The sequence below is a fragment of the Oncorhynchus gorbuscha genome, linkage group LG15 (assembly GCF_021184085.1).
Source record: "Oncorhynchus gorbuscha isolate QuinsamMale2020 ecotype Even-year linkage group LG15, OgorEven_v1.0, whole genome shotgun sequence".
In the NCBI taxonomy this organism is placed as follows: domain Eukaryota; kingdom Metazoa; phylum Chordata; class Actinopteri; order Salmoniformes; family Salmonidae; genus Oncorhynchus; species Oncorhynchus gorbuscha.
In genome coordinates this window covers 49,237,054-49,255,642 of record NC_060187.1, presented here as the reverse complement: position 1 = coordinate 49,255,642, position 18,589 = coordinate 49,237,054, and the positions used below count along the sequence as shown (strand labels likewise).

The following is an 18,589-nucleotide window of genomic DNA, read 5'->3' as shown; positions in this document are numbered from 1 at the left end:
TTGAGAATCTGACTCAATTGGCAATTTCCACGAAGAGAGACTGGGCGTAACGAGAAGGGGATGAGCAGGTCAGGAAATCAGCAGACGAGTGCAGAAAGATGGGGACGAAGACGTGCAACATCCCCTTTCTCTGATTTCACTGTGACAATAACTAATTAAACGGAGGGGGGGACAAATCTCCGGTTCAAAAACGTAATGTATCATTCCGGCGGTGTGTGCGCGTGCCACCTGATTTCGACGACTTGTGGGAAGACAGTGTAGCTGAACACAAAGACGAGGCGTTCCCGATGCAAGCGTGGGGTCGGAGCATGTATTTGTGTGCACGGTGGAAAGTATTCACACCCCTTGAATTCTTCCACATTTTGTTGTGTCACAGCGTGAAATGATTCAATTGAGATTTTTGTGTCACTGATCCACACACACAACACCCCATAATATCAAAGTGGAATTATGTTTTTAGGAATGTTTACAAAATGAATTTGAAAAAAAATGAAAAGCTGAACTGTCTTGAGTCAGTAAGTATTCAACCCCTTTGTTACGGTAAGCCTAACTAAATTTGTGAGTAAAAATGTGCTTAACAAGTCACACAATAAGTTGTGTGGACTCTTTGTGCAGTAATGTGATTTTTAAAAATGACTACCTCATCTCTGTTCCCCACACATACAATTATCTGTAAGGTCCCTCAGTCGAGCAGTGGATTTCAAGCACAGATTCAACCACAAAGACCAGGGAGGTTTTCCGTCGGCTCATAAAGAAGACAGTGAATACCCCTTTGAGCATGGTGAAGTGATTAATTACACTTAGGATGGTCTATCAATACACCCAGTCACTACAAAGATACAGGAACACTTCCTAACTCAGTTGTCGGAGTGGAAGGAAACCACTCAGGGATTTCACCAATGGTGACTTTAAAACAGTTAGAGTTTAATGGCTGTGATAGGAGATAACTGAGGATGGATCAACAACATTTTAGTTACTCCACAATATTAACATAGATGACAGAGTGAAAAGAAGGAAGCATGTACAGAATAAAAATATTCCAAAATATGCACTGAAGTAATACTCCCAAACATTAGGGCAAATAAATTAACTTTTTGTTCTGAATACAAAGCGTTATGTTTGGGGCAAATCCAACACAACACATCACTGAGACTAGGGAGTTATTTGGGATAAAAAATGAATGGAATGGAGCAAAGCACAGGCAATATCCTAGAGGAAAACTTGGTTCAGACTGCTTTCCAACAAACAATGGGAGACAAATTCCCCTTTTAAGCAGGTAATTCACCAATTGCCTAAAACACAAGGCCAAATCTACACTGGAGCTGCTTACCAAGACGATATTGAACGTTCCTGAGTGGCCTAGTTACAGTTTTGACTTAAGTCGACTTGAAAATCTATGGCAAGACTTGAACAGAGAGCGAGAGATGAACAGAGGAAACAAGGGAGTAAGGAGAAAAGACAAGGATTTTTAAAAGAACAATGTGCAAATATTGAACAATCCAGGTGTGCAAAGTTCTTAGAGACTCACCCAGAAAGACTCTGACAGCTGCAATCGCTGCCAAAGTATGTATTGACTTAGGGAGTTGAATACTTATCTAATCAAGTTATATTAGTGTTTTATTTTCCATTCATTTTTTTAAATGTTCAAACTCTTCTTCCACTTTGACAAAACAGAGTATTTCGTGTAGATCGTTGACACAAAAAAAGGCAATTAAATCAATTTTAATCCCACTTTGCAACACAACAAAATGTGGAAAAAGTCGAGGGGCGTGAATACTTTCTGTATGTGTCTGTGTAAGTGTGTGGATGCATAAGTGAGCAGAGCACGGTATTCTTCTGTAGGCCTGGTAGAGGAAGTCAGCCTCCGACCAGAGGGCTTGGCAGGAAGTGAGATGATTAGAGCCGAGACCTCTGAGAGTTGGATTTGGAGATGTGGGAAAGTGGCCCTCAGAGAGAGAGAGAGAGAGAGAGAGAGAGAGAGAGAGAGAGAGAGAGAGAGAGAGAGAGAGAGAGAGAGAGAGAGAGAGAGAGAGAGAGAGAGAGAGAGATCAAAAGCACAGAAAGAAAGGAACCAGAAAATGCCGACAGATGACAGGGGACAGAAAAATATGAAAAGAAGGAAAAATGTGGGAAAGAATGGAGACAGAGATAGGAAGAGAGCGAGAGAGAGGTTAATAGCTGTAGGAGATCACAACATGAGGAAAAGAAAAAGAGAGAGAGGTAACTAATAGCTATAGACGGGGAGGAGTGGGTTTGGAGGGGGAGATGACAGATATCAACTAAGTTGTGCTTCATTAGCCAGGCGAGTCTGGAGACAGACCCGGAGTACAAACCTAAAGATAAGGACGAGAGGGCGCCAGCGCAGCACAAACACACGCAAATACACACGCCTAGACTATAGTCTAGTTTAGCATCTGACATATCATCTAAAACATATTTCATGCTAACCCAAGGCAGCGGCCACTGCGCAGGCATGGGCGTGGTGACATATGCTCCTTTGGGTTGGACTGGAGGGCCCTCCAAGTGTAGTAGAGTGCGCTCGTTTTAACAATGGCCACTATTAGCTAATGGGGATGTTCGAAAATGTTCTCCGCCCAGCTTAATTGCGCTAAAATGTCTGTTTAAATTAACATCTCACCGAGTGAAGAGATAATGACATTGAATTCAATGGAACGACAGTAATAGGCAAAAGGAGAAGAGGATTCACTTAATAATACGTAGAATGTGTGTGTGTGTGTGTGTGTGTGTGTGTGTGTGTGTGTGTGTGTGTGTGTGTGTGTGTGTGTGTGTGTGTGTGTGTGTGTGTGTGTGTGTGTGTGTGTGTGTGTGTGTGTGTGTGTGTGTGTGTGTGTGTGTGTGTGTGTGTGTGTGTGTGTGATAGAGAGAGCCACCGTAATAAGGTTTTTCATTATTCTTTAAGGAGCGGTGGAGGAGGAGGAGAGGAGAGACGCGGAGGAGGGAATGTACTGGAAGGAAAGCAGACACAAATACGACCAAAGGCCATCATGCTCATTTTCTCTGCTATTACAGGACCGGTGGTGAGGGTGCGAGCCCTACATCCGAGAGTGTGTGATAAAGGAGAGTGGTTCAAGCTACTGGAACGTCTGTCTGTCTGTCTGTCTGTCTGTCTGTCTGTCTGTCTGTCTGTCTGCCTGTCTGCCTGTCTGTCGGGAGTCCAATGATATTTCGCTCTGTCCTCCAATGTACAAATAGGGTGGGGGTTACAAGTATAGGCTGCCTGCACCAAATCCCAAATTCACCATGCAGCACAGGAGATTAGGTCCTTTGAAATGTGAGCCTTTTGATGGACTGAAGATTGGCGACAGAAGACTGATGACTGATAGACAAGGAGAGGGGGAGCGAGAGATGAACAGAGGAAACAAGGGAGTAAGGAGAAAAGACAAGGACAGCAGAATGTGTGACAAGGTCACAGGGTGTAGACAGACAACGAGGCCAGACAGAAGCCATGGGGAAATGTCAGCCAAGGCTTTAGACGGAGGAGCCCGGAGAAAATGAGAGCAGGATCAAGTGTTCTTGTCTTTTAACGGAGAGGGCTTTTCCAGCCAAGATGATGAACAACTTAATACCTGAGGACAGTGATGGTGGAAGGACAGAAAAGTGGACTAAAAGTACAGGACGAGGTTTTGAGAAAGGTGCTCTACTACAAAAACAATCTCTAATCTTTATAAGAGATCCAAGGTATTATGGTAATTGTGAATGGTTGGTTTGTAGTAGTATGTATGGGTAGATGGAGAAACACAGATTAAGTATCAGCACAAAACACAGCATTGGTCTACATTCAAAACATTTCAAATATAGTTTAATTGAGCTGATGGGACTGAAAGTCTGAAATCCACCATGGTTTTTAGTGATACATGAGCCATTCACATTTTTTTTCACATGATAATTGTGTGAGGTCACTTGGGTGTATGCATGAACATGTTTGTATGTGCATAAGCTGGTGAGAGTATGGATGTCTTTATGTTCCATGTGTATGTCAATGTGTGAGGGGTGTTTGATTGTTCGTGTACGAGGGTGTGCATTTTCCTAAAGAAGTATGTATGTACAAGTGTTGAGTGTTTGTGGTGGGTGTTTGCACACACTACCGTTCAAAAGTTTGGGGTCACTTAGAAATGTCCTTGTTTTTGAAGGTAAAGCAAATGTTTCGTCCGTAAAAATAACATCAAATTGAACAGAAATACAGTGTAGACATTGTTAATGTTGTAAATGACTATTGTAGCTGAGAACGGCAGATTTTCAATGGAATATCTACAGTACATAGGCGCACAGAGGCCCAATTTCAGCAACCATCACACCTGTGTTCCAATGTCACGTTGTGTTAGCTAATCCAAGTGTATCATTTTAAAAGGCTTATTGATGATTAGAAAACCATTTTGCAATTATGTCAGCACAGCTGAAAAAGGTTGTCCTGATTAAAGAAGCAATAAAACTTGCCTTCTTTAGACTAGTTGTGTATTTGGAGCATCAGCATTTGTGGGTTCGATTACAGGCTCAAAATGGCCAGAAACCAAGAACCTTCTTCTCAAACTCGTCAGTCTATTCTTGTTCTGAGAAATGAAGGCTATTCCATGCCAGAAATTGCCAAGAAACTGAAGATCTCGTACAGCGCTGTGTACAACTCCCTTCACAGAATAGCGCAAACTGGCCCTAACCAGAATAGAAAGAGGATTGGGAGGCCCCGGTGCACAACTGAGCAAGAGGACAAGTACATTAGAGTATCTAGTTTGAGAAACAGACGCCTCACAAGTCCTCAACTGGCAGCTTCCTTAAATAGTACCCATCAAAACACCAGTCTCAACATCAACAGTGAAGAGGCGACTCCGGGATGCTGACCTTCTAGGCAGAGTTGCAAAGAAAAAGCCATATGTCAGACTGGTCAATAAAAATAAAAGTTTTAGATGGGCAAAAGAACACAGACACTGGACAGAGGAAGATTGGAAAAAAAAGTGTAATGAAAAGACGAATCTAAGTTTGAGGTGTTCGGATCACAAAGAAGAACACTCGTGAGACGCAGAAAAATGAAAAGATGTTGGAGGAGTGCTTAATGCCATCTGTCAAGCATTGTGGAGGCAATGTGATGGTCTGGGGGTGCTTTGGTGGTGGTAAAGTGGGAGATTTGTGCAGGGTAAAAGGGATCTTGAAGAAGGAAGGCTGTCACTCCATTTTGCAATGCCATGCCATACCCTGTGGACGGTGCTTAATTGGAGCCAATATCCTCCTACAACAGGACAATGACCCAAAGCACAGCTCCAAACTATGCAATAACTATTTAGGGAAGAAGCAGTCAGCTAGTATTCTGTCTATAATGGAGTGGCCAGCACATTCACCGAATCTCAAACCTATTGAGCTGTTGTGGGAGCAGCTTGACCGTGTGGTATGTAGATGTGCCCATCAAGCCAATCCAATTTTTGGGAGGTGCATCAGGAAGCATGCGGTGAAATCTCTTCAGATTACCTCAACAAATTGACAACTAGAATGCCAAAAGGTCTGAAAGGCAGTATTTGCTGAAAATGGAGGATTCTTTGACGAAAGCAAAGTTTTGAGGGGCACAATTATTATTTCAATTAAAAATCATTATTTATAACCTTGGCAACGTCTTGACTATATTTCCTGTTAATTTTGCAACTCATTTCATGTATGTTTACCATGGTAAACGAGGACATTTCTAAGTGAGCCCAAACTTTCGAACGGCCGTGTACATGTGCGCGCATTCACTTATAGGTCCCTACAATGCTGCTAAATTGGTCTGTGTTTGTATGTGTCCCGTCCCCCACACCGTACCTGGGGTTTGGAAGTTGATGCGTCTCATTTCCACGGGGTCTGTTGGATGGTGGGGTGTGATCTCTGCGTTGTTCAGCAGACATTTTGTTCTGGGCTCTGACTCCTTTCGTTTACGGCTTTGAAGGGGGGAGGGGTGTGAGGAAAACACAGACGCACACCGTCAAGACCCAACCGAAACAAAATGTCCACCCTCCACACACACAAAAAAAGCTCACTGTGCTGCTACGACAACTTTAGTGCTGAATGTCGAAATAACCCTCCATGAAACAAGTCCGAGAGTAATATCTAGTGAGCCAGCTTCTCTTTCCCTGACATTTTTTTCACCCCGACTAATTAAAAACATATTTTATGCTGAGACAGGTTATTTTCTCGCCGAAATAACACACAGCAATAAAGTACGGCTAAGCCTTACCTGTCAGGTTTGCTGCTTCCGGAGAAAGCAATGGGAGTTTCAAATAAATATATAAAGAGGGGAAAAACACAACACAAGGAGAGAGAGGGGGGGGAAGAGAGAAATCAATAGAGAGCATTTTAAAATTCACAGGGGCAGCCGCCTCGCAGTGCTAGCTAGATAAAGCTCATCAGCATTTGGAGGAGCCGGTCTGGGTCGTGTGTGTGTGTTACCGTGTGTGTGTGTGTGTGTGTGTGTGTGTGTGTGTGTGTGTGTGTGTGTGTGTGTGTGTGTGTGTGTGTGTGTGTGTGTGTGTGTGTGTGTGTGTGTGTGTGTGTGTGTGTGTGTGTGTGTGTGTGTGTGTGTGTGCGTTTATGACTGTGTGTGTGTGTCTTGGTGAGGGGGGTTGGGGGTGTCAGGACCAAGGGCAGGTAGAAACACTAGCCACCAGGGAGAGAGAGGGAAAGCAGGAGAGAGAGGAGAGAGGAGAGAGAGAGAGATTCGAGGAGAGATGTTACTCTCCCTTACCACCAGCATGCAGAGGTACAAGCCAAGGTCAGACTAATTGTCAGGGAGCATCTGAAAGTTAGGCCCTGTTTCTCCTACTCAAACTTTGGCCGGCCTATTCTACATACATAACTGCACACAGTTACAGTATACTACCGGGGCTTGTGGTCTCTTAGACAGTGTGTTGCCTACAACTGTTAAACCAGAATCAGATACAGTACTTTAACTGCTTGCTTGCTCCAGCCCCTCAAAAACACATGTAAATACTTTAGATTTCAGTTACTTTGAGGTTAAAACAAGGCTTTAGATATCTCCCCATCAAGTAAAGGTATCACCATCAATATGTTTCTGGCTCCAATTAACACAGAGCATTAGCTCTTTCCCTAACTCTTCTATGTCTTCTTTTCCCCACAGCCCCTCCTTTTTTGTCCCCCCCCTCCAACATACGGAACAAACGCCACCCCCTCGGACTCCCCTGTAGCCTACACCCCCCCCCCCCCAGAGTCTCCTACAACGTAACTCACTTCTTGTAGAGGAGGATGGCGATGACGATGCAGATGATGAAGACCACGGCCAGCACGGGCCCCACCACCCAGATGAGGCCATCTCCGCCCGTCTCGATGGGCAGAGGATCCACTTCCATCTCTGGGGTCACCACTGGATCCGTGTATGGGCTGGCCGCAAACATTTTCTACACAGAGCGAGAGTAGAGAGAGATAGACATAGGGCTCAATACAATTAACAGGAAACAAATAGACAGACATAAAATATAGACAAGGGCTCAATGGAATTAAACTGAGAAGTAGTGTAGCTTTGAATCTGGGATGATCAGTCAATCTCTATACTGTATATGGATATTGTATATGGATCTGTGTGTGTGGGTGTGTGTGTGTGTGTGTGTGTGTGTGCGTGCGTGCGTGCAAGCGTATTTGTGTCTGAGTGTGCATGTGCACGTGTATCCACATTGCGCCTCTCATCTCCATCTCTAGTCCTCACCCCGGCCATGGTGTTGAGCTCGGCCAGCAGGAAAAAGACGTACTCCTGCCCGGGCTCCAGAGGTTTGTTCTCACAGCTGCTGTGGCGGTGCTCTGTGCCCAGGGTGAACGTGGTGGGGAGCTGCTTGAAGCAGGCTGTGATGTAGGGCTTCTTGCCGTCCGCCTGGCTCAGCTGGCGCCTGGTGCGACGCTTCGGGGTGATGTCCCTCAGCAGCTGGAGGAGACAGGGAGAGAGTGGTGAGGGGGGAATGAGGTATGGGAGGGGGTTGAGGAGGGTGTGAGATGTCTAAGGGACTTCGTCTTAGTTGGTTGGTTTGTCCGTCTGATTTGTCTCTCTGTCAAATGTATCTGTCTGTCCGTCTCTCTGCATATTAATTGCTTCATCTCTATTTGATAAAGTGGACTGAGGATGTTCCTGCGTGCTCTCTTAAAACGTCGAAAAGGGAAAGAGTTGGCAGACCCACGGTATCCATGAAAAGTACAGTCCGTCCGTCTATCTCTCTGTCCCTCCATATGTCTGTCTGTCTGTATCTTTTCCTCCACCGACCTGTCTACTCATCAGTTTATCATTCCTATTGCTCCGTCCGTCCACCTATCTGATCAGTCAGTGTGTGAGTGAAGAGGAGAACATCAATAGAGATAGTATGTGTTCAAATGTAAATGTCCGCTGAAAACGTCCTAAATAGGGTTTTTGCGGGTCGATTCCCTCCGTACACTCTGGCCCCAAAGTCAATAGGGTGCTTGTTGGCATGGTGCCCTGACAGACCAGGCCACTCCATTCCTTTGCAACAAGAAAATGAAGGAGTCCTCTGAAGAGGTGAAATATTGGTCATTCCAAATCCAAGAGCTCACCGCTGATCCAAAGCCGCGGGAAGATTCCAACCCCCGAAACAATCTTCCCGCGGCCATTCGCTGATCACAGCTCAAGATCACCCCTAACAACCGAAGAAGGGTGGGAGCAGGGAGGTAATCCCCTTCTCTCCAGACAGGATGGTTGAACCACACGCAAGGGTGCAACATTACATTGTACAGACATTTTTTAGTGATAAAGAAAGTTTTTAGTGATAAAAAAAGAAGTTGAGTCACCTGGGAAGAGCACTGTGGTTGAAACACAATTCCATTGTGGACTTTGAGCAACGCTGGGATGTGCGTAATTCCTCGGTTCTTACCTCTTCCAAGTCCATCTCGTCTGGGTTCTTGTGATGTCGGGCTGTTCCCGAGCCCTTCTTTAGTGGTACCACCACCACATAGAAATTCCTGCGAGGCACACAGACATCAGTACCGTCGACATACAACATCTTCAGAGAGCCATAACACTAACTTACACTAATAGGGTTGTGTGTGTGTGTGTGTGTGTGTGTGTGTGTGTGTGTGTGTGTGTGTGTGTGTGTGTGTGTGTGTGTGTGTGTGTGTGTGTGTGTGTGTGTGTGTGTATGTATGTATGTATGTATGTATGTATGTATGTGTGAGAGAGAGTGATAGAGAGATAGAGAGAGAGAGTGATAGAGAAAGAGTGAGAGATAGAGTGATAGAGATAGATAGTAAGTCAGAGGAAAAGGAATGCGAGAGGGAGAGGATAATGGAACACTGAAGTGAGAATGGAGATGAGAGAGCAAGACAGAAGGTTGGCAACAGCGAGGGCTAGAAAGCAAGGTGTAATGTGTGCTCTGTGGAAGAGTGTGTGAGTTTGAGGAAGCGAGAAGAAAAAAAAGAGAGGAGCGCAAGCAAGTGGGACGAACCGGCAAAAGAGTGGAAAGAAGAAAGCAAGACAGAAAGGAGGATGAACCAACAAGAGAAAGAACGATGAAAGAAAGAACCACGTCAGACAAACCCATGAACCCATATACCGAAACCTAGGTGTCAACTTCTCTCACTTGATGTCCTTGCTTTCCACCGGGGTGAAGCCCATGGTCAGAATGTTGTCCGGCTCCGAGTAGAGGTCCAGCTTGGGCTTCTTGACCAGGATGGGCGGTGCAGTCCTAGCGACCACACGGTGGCGAGGTCCACCCTCTGTTTTTTCCTGACACGTGACCCGGAACTCATAGGTGGTGTTGGGCCGCAGGCTGGTGACCAGCGCCTTGGTCAGCCGGGCGTCCACGTCCATCTTCTGGCGGTTGTACTCAATCTGGACAGGGGGCAGATGGACAGACGGACAAACGGAGACACAAAAAAAAAAATACACATTAGGGAAGCCTCAGCTCTGGGGTAAAACTGCTGGGTAAAAGCATGGACGATGTAAAATTAGTTTGAAGGAGATATTCTTTGGGAATAGTGTGTTCCAAGACGGCATGTGTATGCCTGGCTGTCTATAGACGTCTCTCTGTGAGGGTTGATTGACTCTAGAATTTGGTCTATGCAAGATTGCATCGTTTGAACTATGACTTAAATCAAAATTGCAGTCGGTGGCATAATTAGTCACAAATGAATTCATAGAGTCCTGTAGACGTGTGCGTCGTTTTTGTCTGATTGTCTATCGCTCGCTCACCGTGCACCGGAATGGGAACCGCCTCTCAGCAAACTTCCACGTTAGCAACACCGTTGTCTTGGTGACCCACTTCACTGTGAAGTTCTTCGGGACGTCTGTCGTGAGAGAGAAGAGTAAAAAATAAAGAAAAACGAACAAAACAAAAACAGAGAGGTTGTGTTTAGTTTGGAGAGCTGAGGAAGGAGGAAAGGAGAGAGTGAGAGAGTGTGAAAGAGAAAAAAAGGGAGCGTAGGTCATTTTCCCAGCTGGGGTTCCTCTGGGTTGGAGTAGTGAGCGGGCGGTGAGCTGTGCTGTGATAGGCTGTGAAGGGGGCAACGCTATTGGTTAGACACACAGCATGGGAGACTCATGGACAAGTACGGACCCATGGAGCACGGACGTGCCCGCTGGCTGGCCTCCCGGGCAGTGCCAACCCCTCTCTGACCACTACATCTTTCTACTAGTAACTATCCCCCTTTGCCCGCTCCCTTCCCATTGAAAACCAGGAGTCGTTGACCCTTGTGGTTCTGACGTCAACCATCTCTGCACTCTGAGCATGGATTGGCACTGCCCACGATGTGCTGCCTGGCGGGCACAAAGACAGACCCAAACACAGCATGCCGACAGTCGTTAGCAGTGCATCGGGGGGATGCCATGCCACAAACCTTACCATAGTGGGAGGGGGGCAGAGTAGGAGAGGGGGACTCAAAACAAACTGAAAACCAACGGAAATAAGGAACCAAAGTCTTGTACTTGATAACGGAAATGTACTAAAACTCTTGACTGAAACAAACTCTTGACTGAGTTCCTACCTTTGTTTTGTTTCTTAGCAAATTGGGGGTGTGTGTGTGAGGCTGCATTAGCTGTGTAAGTGTGCGTGGCTGCAAAGGGCTGAAAGGAGACTGCAAGGTGTCTGACCAACCGGCACTTACCTTGGAACGCCGCGTCTCCTCCCCTTTTTCAAACTGACTGACTGTAACTTACTGACTGGTTTTACCTTTGGGTTAGTGAAGTGAGTGTCCCCCGCAAACTTTTTAAGGATCTAGGATTTTTTTTTGTCGTGGAGAAGAAGTGAAGGTGGTTGGAGGGGGGGGGGAGTTGGTTTCATTTTTGTGTTGTTGCTTGTTGTTTTCAATTTTGTGTTTTTCCCCCCCGGGTTGGGAGAGAAACAGGCAAGCCATACCTGTCTCAAACGCCACAGTCCGATACTGGATCGGCGGGCTGTAGGGCCCTGGACCTACACTCGTGTGCGCTCGTATTTTCACGTCGTACGCTGAGTTGGGTTTTAGGCTGTTGAGCACGTAGCTGGACTGGATGGCGGGCAGGCTGAGTTCCCGGGGTGCGCCCCCAACGCCCGTCTCCTGGTACGCCAGCGTGTACTCCGTGATGTCCCCGTTGCGCTCCGCCAGCACCGGGGGCGACCATGCCAATTCTACCGAGCAACAGGTCACGTTGGAGCTCTCGCTGATTTGGGGGTACCCTTGGGGTGTTTGTTCAGGCACATGCAGTTCGGCCGTAGCCTCCTCCCCAAAGCCCCCTCGGCTCTTAGCCTGGACTTTGAAGAGGTAGGTGGCACCGCGGTGGACGCTGGCCACCGTGTACTGCCTCTCCTGGGGGGTGAACTCCAGAGTAGCCAGGGGGGACACGTCCTTGCGGCCAAACTGAAGCCGGTAACCCTGCAGCTCCATGCCAGGGATCATAACATCGGGTGCGTCCCAGCGCACCACGGCCGACATCTCTGAATCGTGAGCCACTGACAGATAGGGTGGCCCGGGCACTGTTGAGGAAAGGAAACAAACAAATTTTTTATCCATTTATATTTTAACTCTAGGAGGTCAAACAGGATTTGTTTTGAAGAGCGAGAATGGTGCATCTAGGTACGTCAAGAACAAATAATAGACTGTGCTGTAACATTGTGGACAAGATTAAGGCTGCTCGGGAGGACAATGGTGTATGTTTGGTGTGGGATAAACGTGTTTTCTTCATTATCGAATGGAATGTGCCTTTTAGTGGGGAAAATTATAATTTTTTCTTTCAGCAGATGAAAGGTTATGCAAGAACAGAGTCAGTAGAAACCATAGAAACCAATTTTGTCTGGGACTACTTTACACTTTCAACGGCATAATGTTGGGCCGGTAGACCTACAGTACTCTATTTGGGTTGGTGCCGATTCCATTTGAACTCAGTCAATTCCGATAATGACATGCAATTCAACTGCAGCTTCAAAGGTCCTCTCAACAGAAACAATGAGCCATTTCTCCTATTCACAAATTGATATTCAATACATTCCAGCATTGACGAGTAGAAGCGTGTGCAAATGGGAATTGGAACTCAAAGTGACTGTGATGTGGCCTTGTCACAGATCTGTTTGTGCTTGGCCAACTCCGTTGTCATTGTCAAGCCTTGGCAGAAACAGACCGGCACACCCAGGCTAACTGTGATGTGACTCTCTGACCAAAAAAAAAGTATTCTCAAAGTTTCAGTGTAAAAGCTAAGAGATAATCAACTCTAGACATGAGGCTTTAGACTGGATGAGCCACAGACCGGATGATGCAGTAGTCTAGACGTTCTTCTTCAGTGACCCAGATTCGGGGTTGTGGATGGCTCCCCTCTCTGTGTTTCTCCCCGTTCGTTAGAGTTCCCATCAGTGTGATCGAGCCAGTGTCAACACGGAGGCTTTGTCTAAGAAGTGAGCGGCGCTTAGTGAGAGATGAGCGCTGTGAAATTGCACTCCAGTCCCGTCTTAGCGCAGGCGATCCCACACCAGACTTGTCATCTAACGTTGTCTATGAAAATACATGAGGCGAAAGATGTGATCTTTCACTTGATACACCTGACCCCCAAAAACGCTATCCCCGAAATACTACTACGCGGGCTTAATCATAAACATACACGCACAGGCTCCAACACACACACACATTAGGTGCAAAAGTTCAATTTGTGTACATGTGTGTTAGGCTACTCTGCAAAGCAAGTACTTCTGCCATTTACGTGCGCACATGCTTATGTGTGTGTGGGTTGTGTATGCACCGTGCCTCGTGATTTAGCCCAACTCAGCAGACAGTTCCTGCCCTTACATCATCCCTGCTGCACACAGGGCAATTTGGCCTCTCTCCCAGGCCAGGGCCCAATATGGAGAAGCCAAACATTTGTCTGGAGCCATCGCTCCCTCCCTCACACTGGCTGGAACAATATCTACCTTAATGCTTTGTGTGTGTGTTTCAGTGTGTGTGGATTTCTGCCGACACTGTATGTGTGCACTCTTGTACACACACTCTTAGCCACTGTGTAGCACGCACACAGGCTCCCGTACCAATTGACAACTCACATCTACCCCACTTCCCCATATACCCATCCACTTTGTTCCTTCTTGTTAATGGGCCTGTTCTGGGCAGGGGCAAATTGAGTTGGAACAATAATGGAAAAACAGCAGTCTCTAAACAGCGGCGAGATGAATACGTCTATTACTCCCCGCTAACAAACTATAACTTCAGCCCTGCAACCAGCCTGCCTTGTTTAAACTTGACTCCCCTCACATTCACTGCTTAGTAAGCCCCAATGAGAACATCCGAGATAATGGGCCTGAGATGTGTGTGTGTGTGTGTTTACAGGGTAGGCTCAGGACTACTGTAAATTAAGAGGAAAGGGTAGGTGGGGTTAACTGAGAAAGCAGGTTGATGCTAAGGGGAAACTGGAGGATGGAGGGAGGAAGAGGAGGAAGGGGTGAGAATGAGAGTCATCCTCATGGTGAAGGCGACATGGGACTGGGAGCAATCAGCCGCAAAGAGGGGACAACGAGGGAGGAGTGGGGAGGGGGGGGTGCGGACACCTTGATTTACCCCCCTCTTTCCACCTCCCCCTCTCCTTCCTTCCATCCCTCTCTTTCTCCTTCCATCACTCCATTCCTCTCCACTTGGTCTCCCTCAATCCCTCCCAGTGGAGCTAGAGGCACGTTTTCCATCAGGGCTGGCTTTAATGGCCGCTGTTGACACACAGTCATCTTGATTGAGTAGTGGATTGGGTTTCCTACTCATTTTCTCTTCTCTCACACACACACACACACACACACACACACACACACACACACACACACACACACACACACACACACACACACACACACACACACACACACACACACACACACACACACACACACACACACACACACACACACACACACACACACACACACACACACACACACACACACACACACAAAGTAATACGTGTGTCTGTGTATAAGAGCGTGTGTATGTGCCGTGTGAAAGTGAAAGTTTAAAAAAATTGCAGCATTCTTACATGCTGACCAGACCCCTTGCAAGTGTGCATATAGATTTTGTCCACCCACACCAGACGCGATCAGGACACGCAGGTTGAAATATCAAAACGAACTCTGAAACAACTATATTAATTTGGTGTCAGGTCGAAAAGCATGAAACATTTATGCTAATTTAGCGAGCTAGCTTGCTGTTGCTCGTTCATTTGTCCTGGGATATAAACATTGGGTTGTCATTTTACCTGAAATGCACAAGGTCCTCTACTCTGACAATTAATCCACAGATAAAAGGGGAAAAGTTTGAACCTCCTTCAGGCTTCTTCTTCTTCTTTGGACTTTATATGGCAGTTGCCCACCAACTTTAAGGTGTATTACCACCACCAACTGGACTGGAGTGTGAACCTCAGTTCATCTTTCAATCACCCATGTGGGTATATGCTCCTAAAAACCAACGAGGAGATGGGAGAGGCAGGACTTGCAGCGCATCAAGCGTCACAAATAGAACCAAGTTCTATTTTAGCGCCTGGCTACGCAGACACTCGTTGACGTGCGCGAGCAGTGTGGGTGCAATGATTGAATAACATGTACGTGTACAATTATTTTTGCAACGCTCGCGTCGCGCGGTCAGCATGTTAGTGGTTAACCTGCGGCTACAATTTCCAGAGAGATATATCAGGGGTCGTGGGCCCTCCTCACTCTACTGTACACTGGCTAAGGCACTCCAAAAGTGCTCCGCTGCATTTTTTGCATCCAATTGATATCAGGCGTCGAAGGTGGCACGAGCTGACCAGCGTTGGAGGGCAAACATAATTGAAAATGCTTCCCCACATATACCTAATTTAGCTGTGGTGATGAAAAATCGCCTTGGCCACGCTTGCGAGATTCAGCTATTTTGACAGCAAAGGTCTTCTGTAATCCCTCCCATCTTAATTTTCCTCTCTTCTTTTTTTGACTATGCTTGACACTGACCCCAAATAATGTAAAGTCTCCCCTCAAACAATGCTGACATTTCACCAACGTTAATTTAAGAACCCATTAGGCTACCAGAATGCACCACTAAGTGGGTGGGTCAGTGGCCCACCAGAGACAGTTGACAAGAAACATTACATTCATTTAAAATCTATTTTAAGACAGAAAAAACAGAAGAACTCAAGATAGTTGAAGGAAAGCCATAAATATGCAGTGCTACAAGCTCTGGTTTGGTGCAATCACCACACGTTGTGCTAAGTAGCCAATTAGGAGAAGGAATAGCCAGGCGGTCTGTGAGGGCTAGTGGCATCCAGACGGTTTCTTCCCAGTGTATTCCGGGGCCTGTCCAGGCATCCCGGGATTAAAATAAACTCCCCGCTCCGCTCAGCGTTATATAGCGCCAACATGCAATCTGCTCACCTCACGGGAGAATGGAGATGGGATGGGAGGATGAAGAGGAGGAGGGGGAAGATGGAGGGATGAAGACTAATGAGAAATTCTGACTATTAGAGTGGGAGGAGAAGTGGCCTGGAATGTTAATGGACTTAATGGAACAGAGTAATGTCCTTCTGTATACAGTATATTATTTTAAAGTGTAGTACAGTATGGAGATATTTTAGTATTCCTTATTTTACTGTTATGAATAGTTAGGGACAGTTCAAAATGTGTGTGTGGGTGGGTCCAAAATAGGGGGCGTTGTCTAACTTTATGTTTTGCTTTGAGGAGTGTGTTATTTTTATTGGCTACAGGGGAGGGTAGTGCGTTTTTCTCCCCTGGTTTACATTCACTCTTTTGCAGGTTTTACTATATAACTTGTTTACACCTAGCCAAACGTCCTCATCAACTTTCTTGCGCTATACTGTAGACACCACAAAGACTCGGGCAAGTGCGCTAGTCCAGTTTCACTTTGATTACGCCTGCACATCATGGTTCACCAGCAGCCCCACACATCTAAAGAATAAGCTACCAGCCAAAACAAGCTTGTAAGAATTGTACTTAACTCCCCCCTCATACTCATCTGGAGGTTGAGCATTTTAAGCAGCTAGGTTGGCTATCTGTAGAAAAAACTAGTACTATTAATTCAACTTGGTATGGTCCAGATAATTATCATGGACCCATCCCCCAGGTACAGTACCTACCCAACTATTTTTCATTTGTTAGAGATGTCCACCAGCATCAAATAGGAGCCAGAGACTCTAAAATTCGCTGTTTTAAATATAAGAGTCTATCTGGTACAAACATATTTAAAAAAATATAATCGGTGCTGTTGACTGGAAGAATCTACCACAGCAACTCAAAGCCATACCAAAAATCATGTCAAAAGCTGGCTAATGTGTGCAGGATAAACTTTTTTGGGCCTGTATCTCTGTAATGTGTATCTACGTCATTGTATATGTGTTTACCTGTTTGTAAAAAATTGGGCCCACAATGGAAATAAGTCCCCGATTTTTTACTCACAAATAAAATCAATCAAACCAAACTATGCAGTGGACATTTGATGAATGGAATGAGACATCTGTTACAAAACACCAAAAAGTTGATACCTTTAATACTGGCTAGACCTACAATGTCGGGAGGGATTGTATTTTCTGTTTGTCGAGATTGACATAGTCTATTTATTGCTGAAATCGCAAACCATGATATTGAAGCGCCCAAAGTCGGTATGCTTTGTATATTGGTTGTGGTGCATTGGCACAGAAACCTGTTGGAGGACAATTTGTTGCATATACAGTGCCTTGCGAAAGTATTCGGCCCCCTTGAACTTTGCGACCTTTTGCCACATTTCAGGCTTCAAACATAAATATATAAAACTGTATTTTTTTGTGAAGAATCAACAACAAGTGGGACACAATCATGAAGTGGAACGACATTTATTGGATATTTCAAAGTTTTTTAACAAATCAAAAACTGAAAAATTGGGCGTGCAAAATTATTCAGCCCCCTTAAGTTAATACTTTGTAGCGCCACCTTTTGCTGCGATTACAGCTGTAAGTCGCTTGGGGTATGTCTCTATCAGTTTTGCACATCGAGAGACTGATTTTTTTTCCCATTCCTCCTTGCAAAACAGCTCAAGCACAGTGAGGTTGGATGGAGAGCATTTGTGAACAGCAGTTTTCAGTTCTTTCCACAGATTCTCGATTGGATTCAGGTCTGGACTTTGACTTGGCCATTCTAACACCTGGATATGTTTATTTTTGAACCATTCCATTGTAGATTTTGCTTTATGTTTTGGATCATTCTCTTGTTGGAAGACAAATCTCCGTACCAGTCTCAGGTCTTTTGCAGACTCCATCAGGTTTTCTTCCAGAATGGTCCTGTATTTGGCTCCATCCATCTTCCCATCAATTTTAACCATCTTCCCTGTCCCTGCTGAAGAAAAGCAGGCCCAAACCATGATGCTGCCACCACCATGTTTGACAGTGGGGATGGTGTGTTCAGGGTGATGAGCTGTGTTGCTTTTACGCCAAACATAACGTTTTGCATTGTTGCCAAAAAGTTATATTTTGGTTTCATCTGACCAGAGCACCTTCTTCCACATGTTTGGTGTATCCCCCAGGTGGCTTGTGGCAAACTTTAAACGACACTTTTTATGGATATCTTTAAGAAATGGCTTTCTTCTCGCCACTCTTCCATATAGGCCAGATTTGTGCAATATACGACTGATTGTTGTCCTATGGACAGAGTCTCCCACCTCAGCTGTAGATCTCTGCAGTTCATCCAGAGTGATCATGGGCCTCTTGGCTGCATCTCTGATCAGTCTTCTCCTTGTATGAGCTGAAAGTTTAGAGGGGCGGCCAGGTCTTGGTAGATTTGCAGTGGTCTGATACTCCTTCCATTTCAATATTATCGCATGCACAGTGCTCCTTGGGATGTTTAAAGCTTGGGAAATCTTTTTGTATCCAAATCCGGCTTTAAACTTCTTCACAACAGTATGTCGAACCTGCCTGGTGTGTTCCTTGTTCTTCATGATGCTCTCTGCGCTTTTAACGGACCTCTGAGACTATCACAGTGCAGGTGCATTTATATGGAGACTTGATTACACACAGGTGGATTGTATTTATCATCATTAGTCATTTAGGTCAACATTGGATCATTCAGAGATCCTCACTGAACTTCTGGAGAGTTTGCTGCACTGAAAGTAAAGGGGCTGAATAATTTTGCACGCCCAATTTGTCATCAGA

At 45.6% G+C, this 18,589-nt stretch overlaps 1 protein-coding gene across 26 annotated transcripts in view; it reads right to left on the bottom strand.

The window, feature by feature from the left end:
* LOC123997434 (receptor-type tyrosine-protein phosphatase S-like) overlaps positions 1 to 18,589 on the bottom strand; it is a 293,600-nt gene that overhangs the window by 49,806 nt on the left and 225,205 nt on the right. For 11 of the 26 annotated variants that reach the window (XM_046301649.1, XM_046301651.1, XM_046301659.1 and 8 more), the window contains 8 exons: positions 11,343 to 11,936; positions 10,181 to 10,275; positions 9,570 to 9,820; positions 8,865 to 8,952; positions 7,697 to 7,909; positions 7,225 to 7,391; positions 6,215 to 6,229; positions 5,803 to 5,918 (listed from right to left, as the gene is read on the bottom strand). In XM_046301649.1, coding sequence (XP_046157605.1) covers positions 5,803 to 5,918; positions 6,215 to 6,229; positions 7,225 to 7,391; positions 7,697 to 7,909; positions 8,865 to 8,952; positions 9,570 to 9,820; positions 10,181 to 10,275; positions 11,343 to 11,936 — 1,539 coding nt within the window. The remainder of the gene's footprint in view (positions 1 to 5,802; positions 5,919 to 6,214; positions 6,230 to 7,224; positions 7,392 to 7,696; positions 7,910 to 8,864; positions 8,953 to 9,569; positions 9,821 to 10,180; positions 10,276 to 11,342; positions 11,937 to 18,589) is intronic. The other 15 variants (XM_046301650.1, XM_046301652.1, XM_046301661.1 and 12 more) reach the window with 5 other exon arrangements.